Source organism: Aptenodytes patagonicus, chromosome 2 (genome assembly GCF_965638725.1).
Source record: "Aptenodytes patagonicus chromosome 2, bAptPat1.pri.cur, whole genome shotgun sequence".
NCBI lineage: Eukaryota > Metazoa > Chordata > Aves > Sphenisciformes > Spheniscidae > Aptenodytes > Aptenodytes patagonicus.
This window is the reverse complement of record NC_134950.1, coordinates 100514624-100533736: the sequence shown is the minus strand read 5'-3', so window position 1 is coordinate 100533736 and position 19113 is coordinate 100514624. Positions and strand designations below refer to the sequence as shown.

Sequence of the window (19113 nt, the reverse complement as noted above, 5' to 3'; positions counted from 1 at the left end):
GCCTGACGGCCCCGAGGGCCGGCTCCCGCCGCACGGGAGGGCATCCAGCTGTTGCCAACAGCTGTGTGTCAGCCCCGGCTGGGCCGCGGCCGAGCGCGGGGTCCGCCCCGCCGCCGTCCCCGCCCCTGCGAGGAGGAGGAGGAGGAGGAACCGAGAGTGCCCGACCCGGTGGCTTTTAGGGGGGGAGGCCACTCAGTTGTTAGCGCCCGGGCCCTGCGCTCCTCTTCCAGCTGCTGCTTCTGCTCGTTTCCAGCGCTACGGCCGCCAGGCTGGCTGCTGCCCGGCCTCCCCTCCTCCTTTTGCCGGTACCTACCTCAAAACCTCCGGAGGCTGCGGGGCTCCGCTCTTGAAGGAGGAGGAAGCTGGGTTTGCAAAGGCAAAAGGGAATTGCATTGTAACTGGGTGGCGGGGGGAAAACGGGGGGGCAGAGAGGAGAAAAAATATCTGAAAAGAAAAAAAGCGCGGGGCTGACTCTGGAAGCGGGTCTCGCCGCCCAGGACCCGCACGCCCCGGCGGCCACGCGTGAGTGCAGAGCGCGGCGCGGCGCGCAGGGCCGGGCGGAAGATGCACACGACGCAGAAGGACACCACTTACACCAAGATCTTCGTCGGGGGCTTGCCCTACCACACCACCGACTCCAGCCTGCGCAAGTACTTCGAGGTCTTCGGGGACATCGAGGAGGCGGTGGTCATCACCGACCGGCAGACGGGCAAGTCCCGGGGATACGGCTTTGTAAGTGCCGGGGCGCGGGGCAGGGCGGGGGGAGCGGCGGGGGGCCGGGGAAGGCGGCCGGGGAGGGGCAGGTGGACGGCTGCACGGGCGTCGCGGAGAAACTTCGGCGGGGGTCGCTGTAAGGAGCCGGGCAGCCCCGGGCTCGGGGGACGGGAGGGGGTGTCGGGCAGTTCGGCTTTTTGCTTTTTCTCTTTTTTTTTCCTCTCCCTGCTGGTGAGTTTGGAGGGGGGGGGGGTCTGAAAAAGGAGATTGAGGGGGGAATTGCCTAATTTCTCGCAGCGCCGCCAGCGCGCCTGTTGCTCCCTGATACGGCCGCGCCGGGGGTTATCTCCCGGCGGCGGAGCCCGGTCCGCGCCCTCCGCCCTGCGCCGGGCGCGGCCCCCGGAGCCCCGCTCCTCGCTGCCGGCGCGGCCGCCGGGGCGCTGCGTTCCGCTCGGCGGGCGGGCGGGCGGGGGTCGGGGCGGGGGCCCCTCGCCGCCCCGGCTGTCCTCCAGCGCCGCCCGGGGAGCGGCTGGGTCGCCGCCGTGGGCGAGAGGCTTCTCCTTCCTTCCCCGCGGAAAGGGCTCTAATGCGCAGCATCGCCCGTTAAGGTCACCATGGCTGACAGAGCTGCTGCTGAAAGGGCTTGTAAAGACCCCAACCCCATCATCGATGGCAGGAAAGCCAACGTGAACCTGGCGTACCTGGGTGCCAAGCCGCGGATAATGCAGCCAGGTGAGGAAGTGGCCCTGAACGGCTTTTCTCTCCGTACCTCAGGTTTCTGAAGAGACTAAAACTGCAAGAAAGGTAGTGCTGTCCGGCACTTTCCTGACGTACACTCAGTGTTTGGGTGTGCTTTGGTTTTGATTTTTAAATGCAGCGTGTAGTAACTTTCTGGCTATTTTGTACATGTGCCTTATTTAAAAACCAAAAGCAATCGGAGATAAAATATCTGCAGTTCCCCAGGAAGACTTCCACAGCTCAGACGCTTCATTGGTTATTCCTACTGCTGGGAATGTGGTGGCGCTGACCATTTACAGTATCGTTGCAGGGAAAGATTGGCCTAGGAATTAATCGCTTCCAATGTGTGCGGTCTTATTAATACAAACAATATCTTAATGCAGACTCCTCAAACAGATGGGAGCTATTGTGCAGACTTTAAAATGAAACGGCTCTTCCTGAGACCACATCTGAGCCAATCTGATGTCCTAGCCGCTTCCCAAACTGCGGCTTTGCAGCAAGGGAGACGGGAGCGCAGCGTGCGGGCACGTTTGTCCTCTAAAGGAGGCTGCTCTGAATTCCCGTGTACTTAGCCTGAGGAATGCTTGTAATTAAGTGCCCACCAAGGAAGGAAGGGGTTTATGCTTGGGTGAAATGAAGTTAGGATTTGACCCCCATGCCAAGTCCTCATGAGTAGAGATGGCTCGAATTTAAGTCTGTAGAAAGTACACAAATACACTGATGAACAGAAAGCACCGTGTAGTCCTTCAGAAGCTAAAGTTGAGGACCAGAATGGAGCACAAAATAAAATGTGAATGAAAACCTTGTGCTGCTTGTTTAGAAAAAGTCGTTCTTCTAAACATCTCTCGGAAAGCGTGTGCTTTACTGTTCTAAGTTCTGTATGCATGCATGTATGTGTGCGCATGTATATATGGATTGATATATTTTGCTTTCTAATCTGTGGTTCTGCAGCCTTTCAGACATCGTCACTGGAGGTTGCTAGTGAAGGCTGTTACTCTGCGTTTGTGTGCGTGTGTATATATAGCGTAAATAAGTGGCCAGAAGAACACCCATACAGAGAATGTGATGTGTTTTTGTTGGTAGGTTTTGCCTTTGGTGTCCAGCAGCTTCATCCAGCTCTCATACAGAGGCCTTTTGGGTAAGTCTGTTCAATGGGACCTCAAATAGGGGAGGAAAAATCTTGTTTTTAAAAAAGGAGAGAAAAAGTATGATCCTTGAAGGCCTCTTGCAGTAGCAGCCTTATAAACTCACCAGCAATGCTGAAGTTCTCAGACTTATAAATGTATACCCGTAAATGCGCTCACCTTGTCGGTCATGTTCTAAATGCCGCAGCTGAGTCAAGTTGTGTGGGACGTGTCCCTTCCACCTAAGCAGTCCAGTCCCGTATGACCCTATGGTAAAACAAGGAGGTATGACTTGATGCAAGATTGCTGTGTCCCATTTCTCTTTTTTCAGCTTGACTCAATGTTATTTATCTCTTTCTAATCTGACAGGGATCGTTTACAGTTAAGATAACTGATCAGAAGGATATGATGATAAGAGGTGGAATAGTTCTGTTTGGAATTAAACTCTGTAACCAGTAGACTCAAACACAAACAAGCTAAAATGGTGATTAACGATGCATGTATGTTTTTTTCATATAGTCAATAGACCTCCGTGTGCTTTTTTTTATTTATTTATTACAGTAATGAAGTGGTGTTGATAGCTAAACTGTGTGCTTTTATTTAATTGAAAGAGCTGTAGTGGAAGTTTTTTGGGGGGCTCTTTTTAATTTTGTTTTTGTTGTTGAGGAGTGACTTTGCCATGGGGAGCAAAGGGCCTTTTTTTTTTCCTTGCTTTCAAGCTGTAGCCTGTGACTTTTTTAACCATATTTTGTAGTGAGTGCTAAATTGTGTGACTTCTTGATTTTTAAGTAAATCAACGTATTGCTTGCATGTTCATAATTTGGGGGGGGGGTTTGTTCTTGGGAGGGGTGTGGAGCTCCTTATTAACAATGTGCGTCCATTTGGGCTTTCTAATTTGAGATCTTTTTTTCTTCAATCTGTCTTTAATATGTAGCGCATTTCTCCTTGAGTATACTGTTTCTAAGTAGATCTAACTCTTGCTTCTTATAGGCATACGATTAGGAGGTGAAGTCTGCTTTAAACTTTCCATACAGTGTCACTTCACTAATGCACACTGACTGAGAAACTCATTGCAAAATAATGCATTTTGCTAATTAATGAGTAAGCTAACAATAAAGTAGGGAAAATGCGTCACAAATGTATTTTGTTTATTTGACTAGAATAGCTTTAGAATATTGTACCTAGCTGTTATTAAGCAATGATAGCTTCTTGGTAGTTTGATTTGTAGAAACGGTAGGAAACAGTTCCTGTCCTCAAAACTGTAGGAAAAAGTTTTCATAGAAACTTTATGTACTTTTAAAAGAGAATGTTGATTCTTCTGAGACACATGGGGAGGTTGTGGAAAACTTTTTGTCTTTTTTTTTTTTTTCTTCTTATGATTATCCTCTACTGTATTTTGTTTGACTTCTTTGAAGTGTGAGGAAACGACAGCGAGCAGTTTATGATGCCTGTGCTAAGGTAGGCAGGAGGTGGAGCGCGTTGTCTCCAGAGCTGTTAAAGCACTTGTTGCAAAGAGGAACCCGTGGACTGCCCGGGGATCAGCCGTGGAGAGACTGAGTATTTGCTGAGCACAACAGAAAAGGAGAACCTGTGGCAATCTTTTGGCAATTAAAGGACTGCACAAACGTAGGGCTCTTTCTTGCTTTCCTTAACCAGAGCCAACAATAGATGATGTAAATCGTGTTTAGGTCAGGGAAATCCTTCCAGCAGGCTGAATAAGGTTTTATTTCTAATGCAATGTACATAAATCTGAAGAAAAGGAGTGTTGGTCGCAGGGTCATGTATATATTAAATTGGTCATTTTTAATCCTTGGCTTTTGCCTTTCTTTTACTATGTGCAAACAAAGGAGATTTACTAATCCTGCTTCCTCCTCAAAATTTCCACTGACTTGTACCTTTTCTAAAGAATGTAGTTCAGATTAAGAAGAACAGCATTCATTAGGATGAATGAACATCTTCATTCGCTATATTCCTTGACGATAAGAGGGGTTGTTTCAGTGCTTACTTGAATCTACTTTCATTGAAGAGTTCACTCTTAGAGGATGTGACATGGATTGCACTGAAATATATGGACACCTGAAAGCCTTTCTTCCTCCTGTGCAGTTGCACTTTTTTTTAAAAGCACCCTTTACTAATATGCTGTGTAAAATGGTTTGTAGTGGTGATTCACTACCAATACTCTGCTAATCCATACACAAAAGCTCCAAATGTTTTGTGTTTTTTTTTTCCCTACCAGAGTGCAAATTAGTAAGGTGCTGCCATATTCTGGTATGGTCAGAAGTGTTCTGATATGGTTCTCCACCTATCAAACAAGAAACTGAAAATAATTGGATTATGTTACATTACTTTTACTGAGAAGATGCAGAAGTACAATATTCTGAATTAAGTACAACATTATTGTGGTGGAGGGAGCCAGAAACTAGATTACCTTCAATGCATGAAGCATTTAAAATGCTGGGAATTTTTCTTTATTCAGTGCTGCAGAGATCAGTTCATCCACCAAATAACATTTCTCCCTGCTCTTTACGTTCAGTATCTATCTTACTGTTGGTGTGTTTCATAGAAAGCTGTTTGATCACAGGACTGGTTATCTATACAGCTCTGTTTTCAGGATTGTTTATTAAAATACTATCTCTGAATTCAGTAGGAATTTATGGAGGGGGAAGATGACTTTGCCTCCTAAGATAGCTGTTCTCATTTTGCTTATGGAATTTTTACTTTAATATTGGTGGGAAAATAGGGGGTTATACAAAGGTATTGGTGTAAGATATGACTCGTTCTGTTGGAGAGACTTTTTTGCCTTCATTTTCTCTCTAAAACTTGTACCTCAATCAAAATGAGAACATTCCCACTGTTTTTAGTAAGACCAACTTAAATCCAAAGTTATTAAGTTCATTATCAATGGTTAGCTGATACTACCTGCTTGGTATTATCTTCCAAGAGTAAGGCAATTCTGCCTTTCTTAAGAGAGAAGGAAAAGCCATCTCTTGAGTTTATGATCAAAAGACCTGTAAAATACTAGACTACAGATAATCTGGAAGGAGGGAATGAAGCCAGAACAGTCAGAAGTTAACCTGCAGAATGCTAAATGTCCTCTAAATGGTATCAGGCACAAATTTAAAAGGCAGCATATTAAGGGTCTTGTATGTCTTGATGTTTACGTAACCTATTTCTGCTAATGGAAAGCTGTGCATTGGTGAAAATCTACTCTTTAATTATGCTTACAAAACCAGATGATGCCATGCAAGGGCCAAAGCAAAACATTTCATTCAAAGTTAAATATCTGCTTCCACAAGAATTTAATGTTGAGAGTCAATGATGTGCTACTACTGCTGGATTTCTATATGCCACAGCTCTCTGCATTAGTCTAGAAAGTCCTTTCTTTCCTTTGAAACAATTAGCTTTCACTTTATTATTGCTTATAGGATTATTTTTGAGGTCTTAGTTAAACACAAATCTTCTGTTATAACAACAATGAAGGTCTTAAGGCACATGGCAGGAGCGTATGTCATTCAATTTTGAATATCCCAAAGCTACAGTTACTGCTAAAGTTACATGTGGCTTCCCTTTTCCTTTATTGCAAAAGCGTAAAACAGTAAATATACGTTCCAAAATAAAAACTACTGCCAGGAAAGAAAGTTTAAACTATGTATAAATCTCACACTCTTACTCTCAAAAGTAAAGCAGCAGCTTTTACTTAAAATTAGGGATACTAAGGATATCCTGCGTAACTGGGAATTGCTTTTTCAGCTTTTGACCTGGCAGAGCATTAAAAGCAGTTGGGTTCTGAATGGCTGAGATCTGCATGTGCTGGCCTCTGCAGTAGGTAGAAATTTACTTTGGCCATATAAAGCCATTTTACTCGACTCAAAACAGTTGTAGCATGACAGATGATCAAAAATAGCCCCACTGCAGCTTATGCTGTCAATCATCATGTGTGAAATGGCATGGTGGTGAGGAGCCTGCACCGGGTTTATGTTTATTGTAGGGTAAGATGTGGCAAACAGATAATGTTTCATAACTTCACCACCTGTTAGTTTCTTGGCTTAAATAAAACAAGTTACAAGAGTTTAAGTGGGAGCACATGGATCTTTCTGTCTTGTTCAAGGATATGGCCGTGTCCTAATGTCTTCAGAAAATCTTAGTAACATCAGTTCAAGTCAACACAAGCAGCTAGCTAAGCTTGCTTACTGTCTCTTCTGTTAGAATTACTCTCTTTCATAAATGCTGTATGTAAATATTCCTTTGATGTGGTGTTAAATGGACTCTTAATGATGCAGAAGGGGCTCTCAGTGACTTCAAATTTGGTTTTACACCTCTTTCCTTAATACTTAAAAAACGTGGTGTTATATTTATTAGGATTGTACTTGATTGGTGACCAATACAAAATGCTTGTTTATGTTAATCCATTTTGTATGGAGAGCTCAGGTAATGATGTGTATTTAAATGCACAGAGCCAGCTTAAGTATGCTTCAAATGCACTTCTGGCTAATCACTTCATAAATTAGGTGAGTGTTAAAAACCCAACTTACGGTTTTGTTTTATGTTTTCTTTCCTTTCCCAATCCCTATTTGTCACTCTTTTTTTTTTTTAATTTCTCCCTTCACACAGTAGGAAATGAATTTCATTGACATGTTGGGTTTTTATGATTGTGGTGTTCATGTCTTAAACACGGCAACTGAACATTTCTCTCTGCTAATATTCCTATTCAATCAACTGAGCTCTTTTTTTCTTAAAAAGAAAACTAGGCTGTTCTAAAGCCTGACTATCACTTACTCTAAACTATGTTTCACTATGAATCTAGTTGACAGTGTCCCTTCTGATTGAAATGTTTCCTTGTTGTCCACTTAAGTAAATCTTGAAGTTGTTTTAAAAATGAAACAAACAAAAAGACTCCAATAAATCTTGAGTTTGGAGAAAAGAGGACAGTTCTTACCGTTGCAATTTGCATCTGTGCTTACAGTACGCTAAAAGGTTGGTGCAGTCTTTAGAGTTGTCTGTAAAGGTAAAGTTCAGTATGAAATAGTAGTAAATCTGCACAAGCATTTTTTCATGGATTTATAAAGATTCACTGACTGGAAAGGAGTTGCAGCATATGAAGGACTTCTCTGTGGAAATCCAGATGCAAGACAGGGTTATGAATGTAAAATGAGAATTATATTGAGTATATTACTTTCTAAAATCATGTCATATGATAAAATACAACTATGAGATGAACATGTATGTACACCCGTGTGCTAAGACAATGATACAACCAATTTTCAAAACCGAAGGGCTAAGTAAACAAGCCAAGGAGGCAAGTTTTGTGACTTGGAGACGATGGGAAAGTGTGTGTACTGATCTGTTCAGGATGGTTATTTCTTAAGCTGTAAATTTGTTTTTTTGCTTTTGTTAAGCACCAGATCTATTTAGACTTAATCCTATGCCCACCTCCCAAAAAACTCTATGCTGTATGTCTTGCATAGAAATAAACAAGCTGGCACAAAACAGGACATCAGTGGCCTGATAATCAAACAGGTTTGACCCTTGTGTCCTTACAAACTTTTATAAAAGTGTGATGCACATGTACTTAGGAGTCACTGTTATGGATTTTAATAGCATCTATGTAGCTTCCCCTCAATGGCCTCTTGTGACGGAGTGAGCTGCACTATCGTTCGTTTGGAAAGTGTGATTCTTGCTGTGTTTACCACACTTGTGAACTTTATTTAAACTCCTTTGTCGCCTGTGTTGGTTTTTTTCTTATTTTTAATAAGGGTGACTGAGGTTGCAGAGAAATTAATGTGTGCTGAGTCTGCATAGCAACTTAAGTAGGGTTGCCACAATACACTCTCCCCCCCGGCCCTCCCTGAGAAGACTTTACATAAAGTCAGGGTTCAACCATTTTGTTGCCTTATTGGCCATTGTCAAACTCATCATAGTGATGCTGTCAAACTGCTCAGTTACTAATAATAAAAGTATTGCAGGAAATAATTTTACTAAGAGTCGAGTAGTTAAGTGAGAAGCAGGGTAATAAAAATTACTTCCAGGTGATTTGAAAAACAAATACCACAATTTTCCAGATGGAATAATCAAGCTTACTCCTTTAGAGTTGTCTTAACTGACATCAGTAATCCTGGTCCTTCTAAAGATTTTAATAGCATTAAACATAATATCCTCAAGCAACATTAAACACTCCTATTTAACTCAGCTATAATGCTGTGCTTTGGAGCGATGCATCTCTTCGGGCCAGTGAACTGATAATTGGTCCATTGAGTCTAGTTATTGTGGCAACCCTATGCACATAACAACAACTAAATTGAGTTTGTTTTAGTTCGGAGTATGGATATGACGCTTAGGCGTTGACTTGCGTACCAACTCTAACTCCTTCTCCCATCTTTCAACAGGATACCTGCTCATTATGTCTATCCACAGGCTTTTGTGCAGCCCGGAGTGGTAATTCCCCACGTTCAGCCCGCAGCAGCCGCTGCTTCCACTACGCCCTACATCGATTACACCGGAGCTGCGTATGCCCAGTACTCGGCTGCCGCCGCCGCCTATGAGCAGTACCCGTACGCCGCCTCGCCGGCTGCCGCTGCCGGGTACGTGGCGGCAGGGGGCTATGGCTACGCGGTGCAGCAGCCCATCACCGCAGCAGCGCCTGGGACGGCTGCTGCGGCCGCTGCCGCTTTTGGCCAGTACCAGCCCCAACAGCTGCAGACAGACCGTATGCAATAGCAGATGGACTCCTGAAAGAAGCTCTTTCTTCCTCTTCCTCTTTTCAGCCTTCCAGTATAAGTAGTTAATCAGAGACAATTGATATTAACTAAGGAGCTTTAAGGAAAGCGATGCTATTGCGAAACTAAAGATTTTTATTCCACTGTCTTCATACAGTATGCATCCAAATCATGTTGTTAGAGGGGAGGGGTAGTGCGGCATGTCTAGTTTCAAGTATCAAGCCAGAAGAAAATGGGAAAAAAAAATACTGTACTGTCATGAAAGAGTGGCAGGAGTAGCAATGGGACTTCATATTTTCAAACAAAGAAACAAACAAACAAGAACCAAAAAAAGCAAAGGTGTACTTTTTACAGTATCAGGGAAGCAAAACTGCCTTTTATAAGTAAGAAAATGGTATTTGAAAAGTTTGAACCAGGGAAAAAACTGAGTCAGCAATATGTAATCTTTATTCATTTTAAGAGGAAACAAGCTTAAAGCACTGATTGTCCTTTCTAGCTTTCAGAAGTTGTCTTCATGAGATAGTACCTTCTCACTGTCTCACTAACGGGCATCGAACAACCCAAGGAAGATGGCCGGCTAGTAAGATGGCGGACAGGCACCAAAGTTATTTTCTTCTCTGTCCTCTGGATGAGTGGAACTATGGAGCAAGTGATGTGGAAGTAAAGGGTGCAACAGCTGTAGAGACAATCAATAACACAGACAGTTCTGGACAGAACACATCACTCGTGCTCATGTGATGAGCTTGTCACATCCTAATCCCTCGCCCCATCCTGTTTCACTTTTGGGAAACTTCAACTGCTGGTGTCAGCTATTCTGATTCTAAAATAGGATCAGCCCTTTACTACAACAGCCTTCTCTTTCTATTTATTGCATCTATTCGTAACTTGTGAATAAAGGCAGGAAGAAGCTTAATGAATTAAAACCTTTAAGAACTGTTTTAAGGGAATTTTCTTTTCTGAAACCATTTGTACAATTTTAATATCTATTTCAGGATTATATTTAAAATATTTATTAGCAAACATACAGTACACAAGGCGACTTTTGTTACCAAGACTGCTGTTCTTGAAGGGTTAATGGTATGTGATTTATACTGTGCCTTAATTGTTATGCTATTTAAAAAGAAATATTTATTTTGAAAGTTTTACTATGCTGCACTCTAAAGAAAGCAACTTTAGATGTGACACTGTAAAATTATGTATTCATCTCATGGCATAAATTATTTAGTAGGCTTAGATGTAGCATATTAAATATTAACCTAATTAACTAAGGATGTTGACTTGGATTTATTTAAATTCAGTATGTGCACTGTATGAGGGTACTTTTAAATTAACACTTTTTTAGGTTTTTACATAAAATATTGCTAGTTCATTCTTTTTCCCTCTACTAGTTTTTTCATGTAGACCTCTTAAATACATTAGTGCCGTTTTCCCACTCATCTGTATGTAGACTGACTATTTTTCCCTTTGCTAGAAAATGCTGCTTTACATTGTCCTGTGAAACTACAATACTTGCAATTTTTATTCTTGACCGAAATGGAATTTGATATTTTACACTGTATTGGATTTTTTTATACTTGAACAATTTCATACAAGGGAAGACAGGATAGCATTTTTATGGACTTTATCCAATGTCACTGGATTTATTTTAAGTATTCTGAATACTAGCCAGTGTTACAATGTAGACATGACTCTCCTGTGCATATTATTTATTCAGTATGTATATTGCTTTACAACATATCAGATCTCTTAATCTATTCACTCGTATTAAAACAATAAAAAAAATGTTGTCGCATCCCGTCTAGTGATGTTTTTGCTCAAATTGTCTTCAATCTTGTTTAGTTAAAACTGGGGGGGCAACTTTTTATGTAATTTTCCCGGTCTGTGGGGTGAATAGCAGCATATGCACTGACTTTAAATCCATAGACTGATAGGAACTGTATTACATGAAGGAAATTACATGGAGAAGATCCATCCTGAGAGTAATCCACCATGACATAATTCGGAGTGGAAGGGACTTTGGGAGGTCCCAGGTTGCTTATGGCTTTGTCCAGTCAGGTCTTAAAATCCTCCATGTGGAGACTGCACAACCCCTCTGGATAATCTATTCCACTACCTAATTATCCCCACAGTGTCAATTTTTTTTCCTTCTATCTAGCCAGAGCCTCCCCTGTTCGTTTACAACCTTTGTCTCTCATTCTTTGGCAGACAGCCCAGCCCTATCTTCTCAGTAACCTCCTAGGAACTGGAAAGGTGCTGTTCTCTTCCATAGGCCGAACAAACCCCAATGCCTCAGCCTCTCCTCACAAGTCTCATGCTTCAACCCCCAGCCATCCTGTTGGCCCTCCAATGGAGTCATACAAGTTTATCAACAGCTTTCACGTACTGGGAGAGTCAAGACTGGGCCCGCTATGCCGGCTGTGGTCTAATGAGTGCTGAGTAAAAGGAAATTATTCCCTTGACCTGCCATCTGTGCTCCTGTTGATACAGTCTGATGCAGTTTCACTGCTGCCAGAGTTTGCCACTGACAAACTCAGTAGCAAACTCAGCCTACCCCAAGCCTCCCATGTCCTTTTCAGTAGAGCTGCTACCAAGCCAGTCATGCCCTGGCCTATGCAGGGGGTTAGTCCATCTGAGATAAAGGACTCTGTCCTCAATAAATTTCATGAGGTTCCTGTTGTCCTAGTCCTCTAGCAAGTGTAAATCCCTCCGAATGGCAGGCCTGATCTCAAGCATATCAACTGTATGGATGGTTGAGTCACCATCCCTGGAGGTATTTAAAAGATGTGTAGGCGTGGTGCTTAGGGACATGGTTTAGTGGTGGACTTGGCAGTGCTAGGTTTACGGTTGGACTCAATGATCTTAAGGGTCTTTTGCAACCTAAATGATTCTATGATTCTATAACTATACCCTCCATTTAGTATCATCAGTCCTCAGACCTCATAGTACTGCATCCTGTCTCTCACCTCCAGGTCACTGATAAAGATACCAGACAGGACAGACCCCCGAGGAACTCCACTGTAACCAGCCGCTGGACAGAGCATGAGCCCTTTTGACCAATGATCCAGTCATGTTTTTTGCCTATCTAGACTGGACCACCTGAAATTGGATACAAGGATTCAGTGGGAGACTACATAGAAAGCCTCACTAAACTCAAAGTAGACAACATCCTCTGCTTTCCCCTCATCCACACATGAAGCCATCTCATCACAGGAGGCAATTAGGTTGGTCTGGCATGATTTACCCTTGTAAATCCATGCTGGCTATTCCAAATCACCACCTTCTCCTTCATGTCCCTAGAAATTACTTCCAAGATTGCTCACTCTATGATTGTTCTGTAGTTCCCTAGACTGTCCTTCTTGCCCTTTCTGAAGATGGGTGCATCATCTGCCTTTCTCCAGTCATGGAAGACCTCCCTAGTCTCCATGACCTTTCAAAGATGACAGCAAGCAGCCTCACAATGACAACAGCCAGCTCTCTTAGTACCCTTGGGTGCAGCCTGGCTGGTCCCATGGACTTACGTGGATTGAGATTCCTCAAGAAGTCCCTGAATCAATCCCCTTCCACACCTGGCAGTTTCTTTTGTCCTTGAACCCTTCCTATAAGTACAAACTGCTGTTATTAAAAACCTAAAGGCCAGGGTACCTTTTTGCATACTACTTGAACTGGGAAGCATTGAAGTAGCTGCTCAGATCCAGTTGATCATGGATTTGTAATCTTCAGGAATACTTAACATTTCAGTATCAGTCCAAGCCACTAATGACCAAAAGCAGGTGCTACCTGATGCCTGAAAGAAGCCTGTGTGAAATGCATTACAGTCTTGGCCAATTCTTTGGGGAATGGGGGGGATGCTCATATAATCTTCATATTGAAATTCATTACTGCAGCTGTCACTCTTATAGTGATTTCAGCAGAAGCAAAGGCTTGACTGCAGAATTTGAGCTGTTCTTTCATCTACAAAAGTGGTCTTTTTCATCTGCAAAAGAGGGCAGAAGTGAAATTGAAGTGATAGAAAAGACTTTTCCTGGTCCTGGGGTCAGACTTCATTTCACCATGGAGGATTATGAGACTCAGTTGTCCAGAATGGGTACACTCACTAACATCCTGGGCTGATGCTGTCATTTTCTGTTCTTAACAAGTGCTTATAGTCTGGCTGCTGAGAAGTGTTGCTGAACTGCCTTTTGCAATCTGACCTTAAGATCTGCGACCTTGCAGAGCGCAACGTAGTGTTCTTTCCGCTAAGAAGCATGTAAACACCCAGCGGGGAGGTGAGTAGGAACCAGTTAATAAATGCCATTTTCTACTCTCTTCCATTTCCCTGCCCCAGAGAGGGTCTGCCTATAGGACAGGGTATCAAGTAGAAATTAAAAACAGAAGTCCCTCTGAGTGAAAGACAGAGGATACAGATGGCTTGGGAAATGGTGTGGCACAGTAACCTATTATTTGATACAGGATGATCTTTGCCCTACATATATACACCCCTGTCAATGTCCTGGGACCTTCCCCTGCCTCCATCTGGAGATGACAGACACGCCAGCGTGGAACATGAAGGAGAATGCTTGCTGCCCTGGAGAGGGACTCCGTTGTGGTAAGCCACAACAGGAACAGAGTAACTTTATGATTCAGTTTATAAAGGTCAATTGCATGCTGGCTCTATAACTTGACAGATTAAACAACCTCAGCAAAAATGTAAATGTGCAAGTTCCACTAGCAAACCTAGCTTTGGGCATATAACATGAACCCTAACTCTTATTTTTGCTAAATGAGTAGCTGAACATAAAATATACCTCAATAACACCTCACATACTTGAAACACAAATAGTTCATATTACCAGGACCAAAATAAAATAACCGAGAAATAGCAGCACTTAATTGTGAAATATGCGAATACTCAGCAGAAATGTTAGCATTTTACTTGCGAGATGACAAATATGTAAGCAGCAACAAATTGCACACAATACAATTTCCAGCTGTGTTTCCAAAACCTTCAAAAGAGATTTTACACTGAAAAGTGACCAGTGCTGAGTTCCTTGCAGAGGGAGGAAAGAAGGGAGAAGTTGAAACTAGGAACACCATTGTTAAGGAATGTGTAGATTAAAAAAGGTGTAATGCCTTGAAATGTTACACTGATAAGCTGGCTGCTAGAATTGTAATTTTTCCTAATATTTGTATTTTCCTATTGACTAGTGAACATAACTTGGCATTATTAGAGTTCATTGTATCTAATTTTTCTTGGATTTTTCAAACATGGGAAAGGACTACATTAGGATTAAAACATGATGCAACCATTCAAAGCACGTCTTAGTCTTGTTCATCAGATGCTAAGCCATTTCAAACTGAGAAATTCCCTAGTTATGCTTAAAGCTTGGTGAGAAAAAGCATTCTATTCTGAACCTATGTTTCAGTTTTAAATAGCTTGCACATATGATTTGAATTGTCTTCAGTTCAATTTCAATTTATTTTCCAGGTTTTTGGTATAAATAGACATGTAAGCAGTGTATTCAGATTGCAAAGTACGTAACTTTTGTTTTGTGTTTTCCTGTGTGCTTGAACTTCAAACCAATAGGTTATACTTCCTCAAACTAGCAATAAAACAGGCTCTGGGTGAAGTCTAACTGTAAAAAGCTCAGGCCCATAGGAAATTTTTAATGAAAAATTTATGAGCAAGTCAAAACTGAGGATTATGATGGAATTTGGCCTTGTAACTATCACCAAATATACAATGCTGTGAATGGGATACAGTAGGAAGAATGGGATAATGCAAGAAAAGGAAAACCACTCAGCCTTACGCTACATTTAATATTACCATAAGGAGTACATAATACAGCCTATTGATTAGCAAGACTATATTACAAGATGCATGCTAGAAGTTTACATCCAGCTGTTCTTTGTATATCCCTGAAAACAATGAGGAAATGCTCTTTTAAGCTAATTTACTACATTCATGCCATCTATTATCTGACATAAGGATCCCAAGGAACATATTCATTATATTGTTATATACTACATTTAGCAAAACCAAGAAAACACCTTACAGTAGCAGCAACTAAAGATTTTTAAGGACTTTGAAAATAGCATGGTTATGTGTGAGTTTACAAAAGGCTCACTATGACCAATGATTGGGCTTTGGGGGTTGGTTTGCAGATTCTTTTTTCCTTCAAAGCCCAGTCTAAAATTATAAGAAAAAATAAGCTTGACCTAGTGTCAAAGAGTAAGGAGAAAACTACGACTGTGTTCAAACATGCAGATGTGCACATAGAACAATTATCAGCTTTTCTCAACATAAAGAAAATTAGCTCTGGAACGTTTCCCAGTTCCATGTGCCAACTTTGCTGAGATAAGCCATGAATTTGGGCTAGCTTACACAATCATTATTTTTTACATAAGCAGTCTGGGATTAGGGAGGAACCCACCAAAGCATGTTTCATCACCAAGCATCTAGAAGTCAAAAGATACAGATATCGAAATTAATCGGTGGGAGGTCTCTGAGATATATATACTCTTTAGCTCAGTACCCTCATGTTAATCTTTGGACCAGACTTCACAAGTGTTCTTCTTCTCCCCCCTCTAGATGTGGCTATTGTGGGTGATGTGCTCCCCACTTCTATACAGGGCAAGGGCCCTTGCAGGTGCCCACTCACTTCCTACTTAAGACTTAAACTGGGTAAAATGTTTCAGTTACATTAAGAAAACCCCAGAGTCTTTCACCTCAAACTTTATGAAATCTGGAAAAATCTTTACAAAAGAGCTCTTCCTATCCACAACGCTCCTTCTTCTGAATTTGCCGATTCCATTTGAACCAGAGCAAAAGATGTCAAAAAAACAAAACTGACAGAGGTAGATCATAAGCAAAGCTCAGCGAATCCATCATCTGTCATTCAGCTGTTAAAAGAGTTTTGTCACTGCACTTGCAAAGGACATGAATCAATCTTTACCACACACTTGAAGAACAGGACACCTTTTTATGCGGCGCTGCCAGTAAGGGATTTTGCCACCCTGTGAAAAACTTTTACTGTTTTTTTTTGTCCAGATTTGTAGTGATGACAAAAATAAGCTAAAGCTTAAAACACTGCAGTAAACAAAATGCCCTCCCAGAAAAAAAATCAGGTATTTTTTTTCAACATTTTGTGTTTTGATAATTTAAAAAAATTTTTTTTTATATCATAAATTGTTTAAAAACAAAATATCCCTGCACTTAGAAAGTGCCAGAGCAGAATGTTCTGATTTTTTCCTGACAAGAACCACTACAATTGAATGGTTTTCAACAGAAACACATCAGTGTATTTTCCAACTGCTTCAAAGGGAGGACTGATTACTTGCTCAAGGCTGTGGATGCCATACAGTTGCCAAAAATTGGGATTCCCTGGCTATTTGTTCACACTGCTGGAATTCATCTCCTAATTTGTTCACTAGTAATATTTCTGAATGAAGATAGACATAATTAAAGTGTAGAGGCAAATCTTGTTTTCACTGAGGATAGTTGGACAACTTGGGAATGTTTTATGCAGATAAGTAAATATGGGCAAGAGGAACAACACAAGCATAACCAAGTTGAAGCACAAGGTTTTTTTCAAGGTATGTCCAAAGCTTTTTTAAGTGACGGTCAGTCTCAATTATAATGTAATTTCTTCATCACACTAGCAACAAAGGACCTTAAAAGTGGGCTGCTCTCTTTGCGCAATATGCTCTCTTCCTAGCCTTGGAAGATGGTAAGTAGCACATCAGTACAATAAGGAATGTCCACAGTTTCTTTTTCAAGATACGGTTATGGAGTAGTGCGCATTCCTTGGCATGAATATGTTATGAACACTATTTAAGGAAAATGTGGTCTTCACAAACCAAGCCTTAGGTATCACAGTATGCAAGTTTATGCATTATTCTTTCCTGATTTTCATCAGTATTAGCTTTTTTCTGTTAGCAAACTCCTTTATGAATTAAACTCTTTTCTCATTTTCTGTAAAGTGCATCCTTTCACTAACCTGAGTGCCATCACAATTTATACTGCTTTTCATGTAAAAGAGAGTACAAAGATCTCCAGGCTTTATTCTTCTGTAAATGTCACCAGTTCCACTTATACTACTGTATCTTGAAACTGGTTTTCCTCTGACCTTATCAAGAACAGCAATTTTCCTGTCTACTCTAACAACACCTCAGATCTTGCCAAAAGAAATCAGAATCTAATGTAAAGCTCCGAGAGCAGCGGCTGAGTGTGAAGACAGAAGCGTGCCCATCAGCCTTCAGAGGGCTTGTGTCAGGAAGGAGCTGCCCCTGACGTGGCTGCAGTAGCTCAGCTGAGTGAGTGCCTGAGAAGAGCACACCACAGTTGAAAGGCTTTCTTGTGTGAATGCATTGGTTTAGCTTAATAAAGGCTAGGCAAAGGGCAAACAAAGCAGCACTGTAGTGACCTTCTGAGGAAGAAAGTCTTGGTGCCAACTGGAACTTCAAAGAATGAAGCTGGCTTCAAAGATCTTGTATCTTGTCTTCAATATAATGCAAACCTTATGCAGCGCCTTGGTCTGATCCTGACAATGGCAATGGCGCTTGCCAGCAGTTTTCAAGAATACAGGTTGGCAGAGATACAAACAGAGTGAGTGGAGGAGCCTCAAGGAATCTGGCTTTCCTAAACTCAGGGAATGGCAGTATTACGGAGAAGCAGGCACTGTCTCTACTCTGTCTTCTATTGCATTTAAGATACGGTTTATCTGAAATGCAGCTGCACTGTATTAATGATATTTTGTTTCAGCAGGACAGCGTGGTTGCTAACTGCTACAGCCGTTGCTGCAGAGAGAACAGAATAGCAAGCTTTGGGCGCAATCAAGATGAGCTCGATACCCAGGGCCTGGAGCCAGGGCCCAGACTGAAAACAGAAGATCTGCATGAATATTCCCTGAGAGAATTGCTGAAGGCCAGAGAGGTTTTTTCTAAAGGGGTCAGAAGTACAGTCTGCTCGGTGGTGGTGAAAGTGCTATTACTTGCAAAAATCAAAAAATTTTCATGGTTTCTTGAGATTTACTGTGGTATTTAATGTGCTTATGAGCATGGTATGATTGTTTGGAGTTTGAAAACTAAGAGCAGATCTTCCAGGTCTTAACCGGCTGAGAACAAGGGTAGTTATTGCCCATTTGGTGACTCCTAAGGAAAAAGTCATAAATATGCCAACATGAAAACAAATTGTTTCTCAGTGGGATGTTATTAAATCTAGGCAGGGTTACCTGCAAAGTCTCAGGTTCTGTCAGTCATACAGGCAAAAGATTTAATGATACTAACTGACTTTTAATTCCTAAACCAGCAATGATCTCAAGAAAATAACTATTTTACTGCACTGTTCACAGATCCTGGTATTTAGAGGATTACCTGTGTTTGCAAGACCATTTGACTACCCCAAAGAACAACTCACGAAGGCCTTGTTGAGCAGAGCAAGCTGCATGTAAACCCTCCAAACAGCACTTTGCTCTACCAGGCATTGACTTGCTCCAAAATTTGTAGTATGGGAACACACTCCAACACCTGTGTGTGTTTAGTGGAAGGATAATTCTGCTGTTCAATGTGATGTGCTAGAAAGAAGAAAAGGGTAGGTACATGTTCATGTTTGTGATGAACTTTGGGTCCTCTTCTGATAATGACTTGGTGTAGAGGAGATGAGGGGAAAAAGAAATATTAAAGTGATGCTCAGCTTATTCCCCAGAGTCTGAAGAAAATTATCAGTAGTGAAATCTCTCATGCTGTTCTCATTCTTGAGAAGTGGTAGAAAGCACCCCCACCTTGGGATTTTTTGAGAAATAATATGGAGTAAGATCACTCAAAGAGCAGCATGTGGGGGAACCATG

General features: G+C 41.8%; 1 protein-coding gene across 1 annotated transcript; it reads left to right on the top strand.

Moving 5' to 3' along the window:
- The first annotated feature begins 184 nt into the window (after positions 1 to 184).
- Positions 185 to 11081, top strand: RBM24 (RNA binding motif protein 24). Its single transcript, XM_076330578.1, has 4 exons — positions 185 to 732; positions 1323 to 1446; positions 2536 to 2590; positions 8960 to 11081. The coding sequence occupies exons 1-4, from the start codon at positions 565 to 567 to the stop codon at positions 9288 to 9290; spliced, it is 678 nt and encodes a 225-aa protein (XP_076186693.1). The 5' UTR covers positions 185 to 564; the 3' UTR covers positions 9291 to 11081.
- The last annotated feature ends 8032 nt before the right edge of the window (positions 11082 to 19113 follow it).